This window comes from Rhipicephalus sanguineus, chromosome 2 (assembly GCF_013339695.2).
Source record: "Rhipicephalus sanguineus isolate Rsan-2018 chromosome 2, BIME_Rsan_1.4, whole genome shotgun sequence".
NCBI lineage: Eukaryota > Metazoa > Arthropoda > Arachnida > Ixodida > Ixodidae > Rhipicephalus > Rhipicephalus sanguineus.
In genome coordinates, this window is record NC_051177.1 from 24,861,922 (window position 1) to 24,875,272 (window position 13,351).

The 13,351-nt window shown below is 41.1% G+C and overlaps 1 protein-coding gene across 2 annotated transcripts; it reads left to right on the plus strand.

Annotated features, from left to right (window-relative positions):
- Nucleotides 1-988: 988 nt before the first annotated feature.
- Nucleotides 989-12,726, plus strand: LOC119382559 (N-acetylglucosamine-6-phosphate deacetylase). 2 transcript variants are annotated; one of them, XM_049412236.1, is made up of 10 exons: nucleotides 989-1,277; nucleotides 1,530-1,776; nucleotides 4,003-4,142; nucleotides 6,045-6,099; nucleotides 7,206-7,415; nucleotides 7,589-7,677; nucleotides 8,787-8,931; nucleotides 10,710-10,839; nucleotides 12,087-12,133; nucleotides 12,482-12,726. In XM_049412236.1, the coding sequence occupies exons 2-10, from the start codon at nucleotides 1,548-1,550 to the stop codon at nucleotides 12,709-12,711; spliced, it is 1,275 nt and encodes a 424-aa protein (XP_049268193.1). In that variant the 5' UTR covers nucleotides 989-1,277; nucleotides 1,530-1,547; the 3' UTR covers nucleotides 12,712-12,726. The 2 variants fall into 2 exon arrangements, with proteins under 2 accessions (XP_049268193.1, XP_049268194.1); XM_049412237.1 differs by having other exon boundaries at nucleotides 989-1,213.
- The last annotated feature ends 625 nt before the right edge of the window (nucleotides 12,727-13,351 follow it).

Consider the following 13,351-nt stretch of genomic DNA (forward strand, 5'->3'; position numbering starts at 1 on the left):
TTTTAACTTGTATTTTTTGTATAAGTATATTCAAGTCAGCTGATCAAAAATTAATCTGAAGTCCCCCAATAAGGCAGTTGGTGCTCTGACGAAGACAGGTTCTCCTGTCGGAAGTGGCGAAAGGCGGGCTAGTTGGTACATAACTTAAAATTTTAAAAACAGCGCAAGGACAGGACGAAGGAAAGTGACACACGGACGGGCGCTGACTGCCAACTGAAATTTTTATTGACGAAACCAAGAATAAGTAGATAGACCAACGAGTGAAAAATACGATAAGGTTACAAGATTTTTTGTCACATGCGTGACGTCAAATAGCTGATTTCTTTTTCTAACAATTCGAGTGACGGAACGCTTATATATATCGATCACCCCGTTTGTGGATGACAAAGGCCTCAAATATCTCCCGCGCGCGCCTTTGACGATAGCTTTTTAGAGTGGTGACATCAGACAGACTGGGGGTGCACCCATGCCTGGCACAATGAGTGGCTAAATTACTACCGATACCAGTCCTTAATGAATTGGCATGTTCGGGACGCCTCTCGTTGATGCACCGCCCAGTCTGTCCCACGTACACATTGCCGCACGAGCACTCGACGAATGGCTTGGCGTGCCTCTTCGAACAGCTCGCCCTGCTTCCTTCCCTTTCGTTCACACGGCGGCACACGTCTCCTGTCAGAGCGTTGGCTGCAGCGCCATTCCCTGTTCAGTGTTTTCTCTCACGTTTGATTGTCACATTGCACGAGATTGAGTGAATCATCAGATTTGAAGTTAGTGTTGTTAAACGTGGTGTCTCTTATAAACAAGCTGGTTTGTGGCAAATTCACCTTCAGCTACTAAATTAAATGTAGTATGGACATGTTCCAACTACGCAACGTCGCGCACAGCACTTCACGACTAGAGCGTGTTTTTGTTTTTCCCGCTAGCGACCGCGAGCGCTATTCAAACGTCCCTTACCGTCAAAATAGTGATAATCACAGACCGCACGTGCCTAAACACCTGATAGAGCCACCTCGGCTTTCGTTCAAGTTTTGTATCGCGCTTTCCGGCGCATCGGCCGGCGTTCTCATTTTCTTTTTCTTTTCTTGTTTTTACCTTCGTGCCTCTTTAGAAACTCGCCCATGCAGTTCGTGCTCGATTGGCCTCCCAGCTCCGTGTTTCCTCGTCTCAACATCGCCGTGGAGCCCACTCGAGAAGTTATCAGCCTGTGCGGACAGTAGATGTGATATGTTTGATTGTGGTTCAGCGATAACAGTGAATGCATGACCACCTTCTGAATGGTAACATCTTGCCTTTGTTCTTAGTGGCTTGTGCAGCCTAAAACTTAATGCTTAGGTCGTTTGTCGTTTTCACCAGCTGCGGGATGTCGTCGCGACCAAACCTCCCGTTAGCTTACGTGTGCTTACTGGTGCAATTTGTTAACAATGCTGATTGCTGTTGTCATTTCTCGCTTCTATTCTTTTATTTGAAACAAGACAATTGTCCTTACCCTATTGCTATGGCTTTTTTTCTTTCTGATTTCGTTCCTCTAGACTGCAAGTGAGTAAGCCATGAATACCTTCTCTGGACAGCACAAGTGGCCGAGCTCTTGCTTGGTACAGTTTAAAAACTGCACCATCCTACGCAATCATGAGTTGATCGTAGAAGACCTCTGGGTTAGAAACAACGTCATTGTGGACCCTGAGCCCATATTTTTTGACGAGCGGATTACCGCTGACATCCAATTGGACTGCAATGGAGCCATCATTGCACCAGGCTACATTGATCTCCAGATTAACGGTACGTGCTCCTGTGCTTGCCTTCGCTCTGACGTCCTAAGTGAACTTTAGCACCACTTGGGTTTATAACCAGCTTGACAGTATGCACAGGTTCTATGTCGGGATGCGTTGTTCGATAATGGAGAAGACGAGGTGCACTTATTTACACTACTTTGTTGGTCAAGATTCCATGCTATATTAGGTGAAGCATCTGTTGGCACACATTTGACCCAAAAATTGTTACCCCAAATGTAACATCAAAAGAGATATTAAGAGGTGTGTAGAGAGAGAGAGAAAGAAAGGCAGGGAGGTTAACTAGAAATGCATCAGGTTTGCTACCCTGCACTGCAGAAAGAGGTGAAGGATATTTCTGAAGTAGGTATACATAACCAGGGGCCTAACCAGAAATTTTTTCTGGAGGGGGTGGGGTTCAGCCACTGTTCATGCGTGTTCATGCATGTATTCGTATGTGTGAGCGTATATACAAATATGCAAGATTGAAAAAAAAAATGGGGGGGGGGGGACATCCCACCCCCTGGCTGCGCCAATGTGTATAAGGAACAAAACACTTCATGCTACAAAAGATTGGATGACACTATTTACCATTCAAGAAAACTCCTCCCCCTTGCAAGCTTCTGCATAGCTGGTCTTCCATCAGAGTTTCTAGATGCTGCCGAGCTAACAAGCAAATACTCACGCCAAGAGAGAGAGAGAGAACATTTATTCACACCCGTCGAGAATGATGGGGGAGGAGGCAAAAGAAGATGATCAAAAAGTAGTGTGAGTTTTGCAAAGAAGCCCTCACGCAAGCGGAAATTTAACCGATTTTCTCATTTTTGAAAATATTATTTAATAATAAAAGAAGTCACTCAAATATGAAGGGGAAATAAAAAAAAACTTAATAATTTTGTGCAGCGAACATACTAGGAAAATATGCACAGCTATGAACAAAACCACATATTTACCTTTTAACATAGTTGCCAGGGTAGTGTCCACTCTGTTCAGTGCATGTTTGTCAGTGCATGAATAACGTAACTTGTTGACTCCCCTGACGTATGTTTGATTCCAACGCTCAACAATACAAAGTCATCGAGAAACGCGCATAGAGAATTTGATGGGCAGTAAATTAACTGTATTTGCAGGAAAAATGTTAATAAGAAAAAAAAACGCAACAAGCTACTGGAGAATTTTTCAAGCAATTCGGTAAAAAAAGCCCAATTCCACTTGTTTATTATAAGCAGGACTGGCAGCTGTGTCTTCCATATTATGTAGACACACTCAATATGACTTGCAACACAGGAGTGCATGGCCTCACGAGCTCAAAAATTGTGCATGGTTTCATCTGGTGCTAATTTTCACAACTAAATGATCTCTTATTTGGCATCATCTCCAGGTGAGAGAACAGTGTTCAGTTGTTGAAATAAGGGTTAATGGAAGCCACAGGTGATCTTGGAGCTCATTAGGACACATACTCCTGTGTTGTGCGACAGTACAGGTTTTATGTCTCATGTTATTGCGTTATTATACAGAACAGAGGTGCTTTCGCTGGCTGTATCGTTTAGGGGCTAAGCTCCTTAGGGTGTGGGTCGTTCCCTCCTCTGTAGTTGTAGTAGTATGTATGTAGCCAGCTCTAGTTTAATGAATTGCTCACTAGATGGCATTTCATGTATTTCTTAGAGTTGCTGTTTAAAGATGACAGATGGCGCTTGTATAATGCGAATGGCACATGTCATTGGATGCCTGCGATCGTAAAAGGTGCTCGCTCTTGGCGCACTGTCTCTTTCGCTCGTAGTCGCCGGATGGAGGCCGACAAGGCGCTCGCTCTTGGCGCGCTTTCTCTTTCGCTCGGGAGTAGACACTTTCGCTGCATTTCACCAATCACAAAGCGGTGATAATGAAGGGACCACGTAAACCAACAGTACAATAAAAGTTTGATGTTTAATATACACACGGTGTTTCACACTCTTTATATGATATACTGGGCGAATTTCATGGAAGAGTTTCATGGTTTACCGATGATTTCCTCCGGAGCTTCGCCCCACTCATCATCATTCACCCCGTGGACATGCTGTGATTTTTTTTATCCAGCAATCAAGCCTTTTAAGTCTCTCTGGCAAGAAACTTGTATACTTGTATATGTGCACTTGCACTAAACCTCAAAAGGGGAGAGGTGGAAAGGGAAGGCTAACAAAGCTTCCGTTTATTAAGAGGAGGTGTGACAATGAGGTTTTCTTTTTTGTGGTTTCAGGAGGCATGGGAGTAGATTTCTCTCACAGCGTCGACACTATTGTCGATGCTGTTGACAAGGTTGCCAAAGGCGTTCTCCCATTCGGAGTGACATCTATGTGTCCAACAATTGTAACTTCAACACCGGAAGTTTACCGAAAGGTGAATTAAAATTTACTTGTATGTCACTGCTAAAAAAAAAAAGATGTCCGTACGTTCAGCAAGTGTGGCTGCTGATCCATAAGTTTACGGTGAAGTGCAATAACCTTCACTGTTATGTTACAAGTTAATCATTTGAATGTTAAATATAATAACGAGATATTTTAGACTTGTCATTTGTTTGCATTGAATGAAGATCAAAACCGTCACGAAACCTAGAAATAAAATACAACCAAGCAGTGGTGCATCCTTCATAATTTACTATAACACTTACTTTTATGAACCAGTTTTCATTTCATTATCTAGAATGTGGACCTATCATAACATCATGGTTTATAGTCATGTTCTGTTACTCTAACTAGTGTGACCGCCACATTCTCATACCTAGCCTAATTACTGTATGACATTGGTGAATTTCACTATCTGTCTTGACAGAACAACAATTTCGATACTCCATGTCCTGTATTTCAAGACTAATTGAAAATGTGATTGTTCCCCTGAAGTCATAGTTTTTAAGTTTCATCTCTTGACATATGAAGCGTGTGGTGTAGCATTTTTGCAAATTCAGAAGTATACTAATTTGACAAGATGGAATCGTAAGTTTCAAGCTCTTTCGCCACATCTAATGTTACTTGGATTCAGCGACTTTATTATTTCATTAGCAAGGGCTTCTGGTAAGAACTTGGAAGTACTGTAACTAACTGGTATGGTTATATGCTTGATTTTGCTATTGCTTTACACAATACCTAATTGAACTAGTAAAACAAGAATATATATACATACCGGGTGTCCCAGCTAACTTGGGCCAAGATTAAAAAGAAAAGAAGAAAAACGTGCTCTAGAAAAGTTCTACCTGCTCTGTATTAGTGTTGGTCTTGTGTTCATACAACCTGCATTTTTTTCATTGATAAGTACTAATTAATTAATTAACTTTAACGAGCCAATTTTTTAAATTCTTGCTCAAATAGGTAAAATATTAAGTTTAAGTGGTAGGCTGCCTCATATAACACCAGAATCAAGTATTTATTTTGTGCTGAAATTTGCCTGGTTGTTCTTTTCTGAGAAAAAGCAAAAGCATGTGAACTACAGCAAATATGAAATAGATGCGCGCTCACGTGCCGGTACTAATTTGTCGGCTTTCTTTAAACACCGGAAAAAATCACCATGCAGCATATATGTTGCCACAAAAAATTGCGTTGGTCGTTTCGAAATGCCTTCTACAACATAATGAAATGCACTTGGCCCTAAAGTAAATATAAAATGTTGCATAATTGATCTTAGGTAATTAACAACTAACTAATTAAGTGCAATAAAAAATAACCTAACGAGCACCACATGGCAGCAGACAGAGAGTTGTTGGTTTCATTCAGTTGCAGTTAACCCCTTTTTTAAAAAAATATTTGGCTCTATTTATGTGAAACACCTTTTATGTAGTCAAGCAATAAGCAAAATATTGCTTGTTTTTAACTACTCATTTTCTTGGGCAAAGTTTCAGTTAAGTCATATAAACCTAGGTATATGGCGTACTGCTCAGGAACATCTTACGGTATACTCCAGGCAGTGTCTATCACTGATGTAGAAGGCAAGCAAGCTCATTGTTTTTTTAATTGACTAGTGTAATTGAGCTCATGCCTGGTGTTGGGTATTTGCAAGGCTAAACATGCTGTCTTTGTTAAGGATGTATCGTCAGTGTATTGGTCCAGGTGGCTGTCTTTGCGCATTGCCTCAGTGGGAAAGCCAAGCTACTCAAGCTTACAAATTTTAAATTGCCTCAGTGGAAAAGCCAAGCAACTCAAGCTTACAAATTTTAAATTTAAAGATTGAAATTTTATTGCATTGTACAAATGTTTGCTTAAACTTCATTACCATGACTGTTCTAACCTAACAAAAAAAAGTTTTTTTCAGGCTCTTACAGCTGTGAAGAAGCGCAATGGCAGTGCTGAAGGTGCCGGAATTCTGGGTAAGGCTGGATTTCGCACCAAGGTTTGACAGCAACTGGTGTCTTGCTATTCTTCCTGTTGTGTTGGCTCTCAGTGGCTGTAGTGTGGTGCTTCTGTGGAGTAAGTTGCAGGTAGTCTTAATTCTCAGCTGAAGTGACTGCAGTCCTACGAGTGTGAAATGCTGGATTCCTTGTCTGTTTATATCTAGAGGTACATTGAAATAGCCTCAGTCAAAAATTAGTACAGAGTTTTCCTTCTGCAGCATGCCTCAAAGTGTAGGTGATGTGTAGAAAAATACGTGAAAACATTTGTGCAAAGCGAACTTCCCTTTGTATATATTGCAAGAAGTAGTTTTGTAGCAATACAACCCATGAAACACAAAACCTCTATAAAACTTCTTTACAACGTTTAAAACCTCTATAAACCTCTATAAAACATTTTATAGAGGTTTCATGTTTCGTGGGAACTACAAGCCACTCTTCGTGGACATTTCGCACTTTAGATTGTGGCTTTACACTTTAGACTGGACTTTTTTACATTGTGGTATTTTTCTATGTACCGTAATGTAGAGTGTCTGTTGAAGAATGCTTCTACTACAAAATAGATTTTTAAAGAGTGCAAGTACAGGCATGAGAAGGAGACACAGAATAGCACAAGTACTACTCGCTAACAACTTTTGTACCATGAACCAGTTATCATGGCCACCAACATGTCTTTAATGCATTTCCTTTTATTTGTTATATTTTGGTTCATACTGAACTATGTTCCTGAATAACGAACACTAACATTAAGATTTTCCTCGTGTCATGAGTTTAGTCTCTCTTCATTTTGCTTGTCCCAATATTTAGAGTGCCCTTGGCAAGCTTTGTGAATACGCCAACTTAATGAACACTTTTCCTTACACTTATTCTGCTTACCTCTACTGTTACGATTGAGATTATTGAAGGAGAAATTATAGCGTATGGTAGTGCACACATGGGGTTTGTGCTGCTGTACACTATAATGATCAACCATCTAGCCCACAAGTACATTTTAAGAAGGAGACACAGTGGCAATCACTGCCTTTGCATGTCGATTCAGCATTCACTTCTCTATACGAATGTAACTGTTGTGGCTGTTTTTTCAGGGGTTCATCTGGAAGGTCCATTCATCAGCAAGCACAAGAAAGGTGCCCACAAAGCCCAGCTTATCCAGGATCTGCAAGGTGGCTTTGAAAGTCTCATGAATGTGTATGGCACTTTGGACAGCACGGCCATTGTCACGATGGCACCTGAACTGGACCCAGAAGGCAAGGTGATCCGGGCACTCGTTCAGAAAGGTGTTACAGTCTCTATAGGTGAGATGCTTGCATCGGGACTCCTTAGCCTCCCCTTCTTATGATGTGCTGCAGTCAACTTCATGCAATGCTTATGATGCACTGCATGAATTTGATGAGATGGAACATAAGCAACTGTTTTTCTTTGATCGAACCATATCTTTTAAAAAGTGTGCATTTGATTTCATTCCCAGGACACTCTGAGGCTAATCTTGTTCAAGGTGAGAAGGCAATGCAGGATGGAGCATCATTCATCACCCACCTATTCAACGCAATGTTACCGGTAAGTTTGTTGTTGCAATCTTAATTTTGATGGTTAGGCTGCAGTGGATGTATTTTTGGCAAAATTGTCTAGTGCATTCACCACAACACTGCAGCACGTGGTTGTTTTTTCAGAATAACACATAGAACAACATTCCCATACACCATGCAACCTTGCTGAATGCTTCCTTTGAAGGAATACTAGTTCCCTGTGATTTGAACAAGCGATAAATAACAGTATAAAATGTGGGTTTAAATTAACATAGTGTGACGAAAGGAACTGGGCATGGAAGAAGCACTATGTGAGAGATTTAGTGTTGGCTGTTTTCAGCGCATTCATTTCATTTTTCTTTGTTCTCTCTGGTTGTTCAGAGTGACCAACTCCTGAGTTGTTAGGAATCCCGACTCCCATAGAAGTTCCTCAAAGCCTTTATGCCCCTTTTGAATGCTGGAATCTACAATGTGCCTCGGGTAGACTTTACAATTGGCCTTTTACAGAAGAGATCTTGGGAGCCTGGCTTCCCAGCTCATCAGACCGAAAAGCCATACAGGCTCTTCTGTAGTATGTAAAGACAGCAAGTACCTGATCGTAGATACACTGCACCATGCTTAAGAATCACCTAGGCTCATGCCTTCTCTCTCTTTTACTCCCACATTCACCTCCCCATGTGTTATGTAGCATAGCAATAGCATAGCAATAGCATAGCAATAGCATAGCAATGGCATAGCAATAGCATAGCAATAACAATAGCAATAGCATAGCAATAACAATAGCAATAGAATAGCATAGCAGTAGCATAGCAATAGCGTAGCATTAGCGTAGCAATAGCATAGCAATAGCATAGCAGTAGCAGTAGCATAGCATAGTTAACCTCCATACCTTTCCTTCATTCCTCCCCTGTGTCTTTCTCTTGGAAGCAGTATGCCTGTAGAAGTGTTTTTTTTTAGAAGGGGGGGGGGTACTTTTGGCTGTACGGGGAGTTGCCTTTTCATTATTTCTATTTCCATTGAACTTGATTTTTGTTGCCATATCGTTAGCCGTTATGGTGTCTCATTGTTATGTGAATTATTGGATGACTGCTATCCTTTGTGTTCCAGTTAATATGAATGGTGAGAACTCTTGTCTTCTAGTTTCACCACAGGGACCCAGGACTGGTTGGGCTGCTGACCTCTAAGAAGCTTCCAGAGGAAAAGAATGTTTTTTATGGTATCATAGCTGATGGTATCCACACCCACCCTGCCGCACTGCGCATTGCTTACAAAGCCAACTCCAGAGGTAACGCATGTAAAGACTTGTGCCCTTAGTTCAGCTAAGAAAAAGGTAAAGGTCTACAATAGTGCAGCAGTGTTGAATTATGCTTAACTTTGTATGCTAACATTGTGAATTCACACAGCTGTGTTTTGTATTCCGGCTTTGATTCATTTTCATGGACAGATCTCATTTTTCTTCTGGCTAGCAAATGGCTGGCTGTTAGAACATAAAAATATTCTTAAAATATTAATAGTGCATAGTATATTGCAGGAAGTGTTCAGTGCTCGGCTGAATAGAACATACAGTGTGGTTCTTTTAAACCTGACCTATTTCATTGGACTGTAGTTTTGTTACGAAGTATCCAATTTTAATGCGGTTTGCTGCAAAAGATTCAGGAAGGATGAAAATTTGATGGCCCATTCCGTTTTTTATGTGGTAAGCTGGAAAAAAAGATAACAAAAACCACAAAAAGTTATACATGGAGCGATGGCTTGTGCCTATAGAATGTTGTTAAAAACTTTGATTGCCATGTGGCATACCAAACTTGACTAGTAAAGGTTTACAAATGTTATAAAGGTTTATAATCACTTACACTACAGCAGGTGTTGAGAATGACAACCCTCCTGGCATAGGCATAACCGAACTAGCCACTCCATGTTAGCTGCAACACTCCGCAATATGTTGGTAGTGATGTTTGCAGTTTCTCTAGAAATGTCGGCCTTTAATTTGTCCAGTGTCCGTGGTTTATTGCGATAGACAGAGCCTTTCAGAAAACTCCATAAGAAGAAATCTGGGGACGATAGATCGGGTGACCTCGGAGACTATGAACCTGTGGAAATAATGCGGTTTTCGTTATTTCTTATTTATTCTTTTTTTTTTCTGCATTGCACATAAAAAAACGGGATAGGCCATTAAATTTTCACCCTTCCTAAATCTTTTGCCGCATACCACATTAAAATCGGATAATTTGTAGCAAAGCTACAGCCCAGTGAAATAGATCTGTTCTGAAGGAATCATCAAACACACACACACACATATATGAAGAAAAAAAAAAAGGAAAGAGCTGCACTTCACAAAATACTCAGTAGGTCAAAATTGAATTAATACCACACCACTGTAAACCATGTTAAAAAGGATATTTTTCACCTGTAGTGAATGCAAAATTGTGATTAACTTTCAATGTGGTTAATATAATTGTCGCAGTCTCCTTTAATCGCTTTTTTATAGTCACACAAACGCCGCAAAGACTAACGCAGCTTTAAAAAATTTTTTAGTCATGCGAATGCCTCGAGGACGAAGTGAATATGCAGCTCATGCACCTCAAACAACGCTTGAGAGGTCACGTGGTATTTTTTATGCTGTTTTGTAATCACTCCATATTTTTTGTCTGAGATGGCATATAAGGCTTCCACCTTTAAAATAAAAGATGAGGCAGGACTTATTACGTCACCATGACACGCTCTCACTTCTCTTGCATTTGAGAGAACGCAAAGGAGGCAGATGCCAGTTATGGCAAATATGAGAGTGTCGGCTCTGGCAGTGTAGCTCACCTCCTGAATGCAATATAACAGAACAGACTTGAGTTCTTCCAACAGGTTCAGTAATGAGCCAAATTGAAAAGTTCTTTCAGTAAAACACTGCCTAGACAGCACCTTGCAAATTGTAGCGATTAACGGAAACATGCAGCGGGGCCTCGTGAAAGGCTCTTTAATGAAAATTCATGCGTATAATTTAGGAGTGTCGTTCGTTTAAGTTTGCCTTACTGTACTGTGTATTGCCAACTTTCTTCCGTTCATGCACAGGCTTGACGCTGGTCACCGATGCAATGTCAGCCATGGGTCTCGAAGCAGGAGTCCACTACATAGGGGAGAACAAAGTTGAAATTATTGGCAAGCGGGCTGTGATTGCAGGAACAACTACGCTTTGTGGAAGGTAGCTATCAGAATCTCAGAAAAGCGTTAATACAGTATGTTCTGGCTAATTGAACTCCAGCTAATTAAATTTTTCTATTAATTGAACCCTTATTGAAGGTACTGCCTGGAATTTATGCATTTATATGAGCTGTAAGGAAGGAGATTGGCATGGTTGAAAGCCTTGCCTTTATTGTGTGGCTAATTTTGCACAGTCCTGTACCACATAGTGACCCTAACAAGCCCCCTTAAGAAATGGTCAAGCCCCGCCACGGTGGTCTAGTTAGTAGTTATGGCACTCGACTGCTGACCCGAAGGTCGCGGGATCGAATCCCGGCCGCGGCGGCTGCATTTTCGATGGAGGCGAAAATGTTTGAGGCTCGTGTGCTAGATTTAGGTGCACGTTAAAGAACCCCAGGTGATCAAAATTTCCGGAGCCCTCCACTACGGCGTCCCTCATAATCATATCGTGGTTTTGGACGTTAAACCCCAGATATTATTATTATATTAAGGAATGGTCAAGAAAATTATGGCTCCTTTGGCGCAGTGATGCTAATATTCTTTTCAGAGAGAGTCACGTTGAGGTAACCTTGGCTCTGGCAAGAGCGGCATCTGCAAAATTGTGAGAGGGCCCAAAGAGCACCGCAAAGCGATGCTAGTGGAGCCATTAATTTGGAATCGTTGATTGAACTGACTCGGTAATTACCAAAACCTTTTGCAGCACACTCTTGCGTCAGCGAGATGAGGGGCGTTCTTAACTTTTATGTGCCAAAAAGTTATCGCAGCACGCTCTAACTGAAAGCATAGGATGAGCCACTACGGCTTAAGCGGCCATCGACTACAATAATCTCTATGAGACTCGGTCAGGGATTCATTGCAACTAAGTTTTAACTGTTAGTAGATTTTAAGGGGGTACATGTTAAACAAGCCCAGCCGCTAGAGTTGTAAGCTTTGCAGGAAAGCAAAATGTTGACCAGGTGCTTGCACAATTGTTCCATTTAAGTAGCATGTACTGCTTTGACCATAATGTACCTGTGCATGCTGTGCAAAATTCCCTGGATTTCATCTAACATACTTGTAGTTGGGCATCTTAATAAGGGACTGCTTGTTGTCCTGATCAATATTTTTCTGTTGTGCATTGTTAGCACTATAAGTTTAATATTTTCCACATCATTAGATGACCTCCTCGCATTATATTTACACAGATTCTGTGCATGTGTAGATTGTGCGCTTGTGATCACCCCCCTCTCTCTCCCCTTTTTTTTTCAGCATTGCAACAATGGATTTCTGTGTCCGATATTTGCAGAAATCAACAGGTAAGCTCTGAGTGGTTTTCTGGTAAATAACTGAGTCTGAAACAAAAGCTGTGCTTCATCTAATTGGTGCACACACCAACAAAACATGCTGGACAAATTCTCAACAAGTCAAAGGCCTTAATCAGTAATTGAATATTTGTTTCTATCTATTCTTAGAATCTACTGGGCAGTTAATTTGAATCTTCAGTAAAAACCATTGCTCAGGGTGCTGTACCCGAAGCACTTTACATTAACAGGTCATACATTTGCAATGGTGTTCTTATGCAATCAAATTTGTGCCGCTGACCGTCTTTGATTCATATTTTATTGCTCAAATTGCTGGTTTTCCTTGGCGTTATGTTTATGCAGGATGCACTACTGTCGAGGCTCTTGAATCGGCATCTTTGCACGCTGCTGAAGTTCTTGGCATCCAGAAACGCAAAGGGACACTTGATTTTTGTGCAGACGCGGACTTTGTGATGCTGGACAGCAACCTTCATGTGCTGTCTACCTGGATTGCAGGAGAATGTGTCTGGATGAAACCTGGAACTCAACTCACTGTCATATATGCAAAGCCTAATGTGATTTCAAGGAGCTAGGAACTTGTATGTGAAGACAACTAAAAAAGCTTGTAAATATATATTTGATGAATTAATAACGAACATAATGACGTGCACCTGGCGTGCGATATTGCCAGCTCCTTTAACATGTATTAGTGTCCCTGTCTGATAGTCTGAAAATTTTGTTGTTCTTTAAACTTGAACACCTTGTGCCTTGAACAAGTCAAGAATATGACAACAGGCTATTTCAAGTTGAGCGTATGTTGTCCAGAAAATTTGTGTATGAGGCCGCATAGGCGAGTACACATATATTGTGACAGCAATGTGATTGCTGTACCAAACTGTGCCAAGAGAGAAAACCTCCCAAATTCTGCTACGTTTGGACACAAGTTGCATAATTTGCACCGAGCTTGTGCCAAGAGATTTTTTTTTGTTACTATCCTTCCTATAAGAACATGGCTTGTACTCAAAAGGCATAATTCAGTCTCCTGTGACTGCAGTGCTATCTTGTGTGGTCATGAGAGCAGTCAGGTGAGTGCCCTAGGGCCTAAATCACAGAACTTCATTTTCATTCATAAATGCTCTTGGCCATTGGCAGGATTTATTCACTAATATTTCCAGCGACAGGATTAGTTCAAGTTTTCTCTTAACGACCTTTATCTGCATCTGCTGTTGCCCA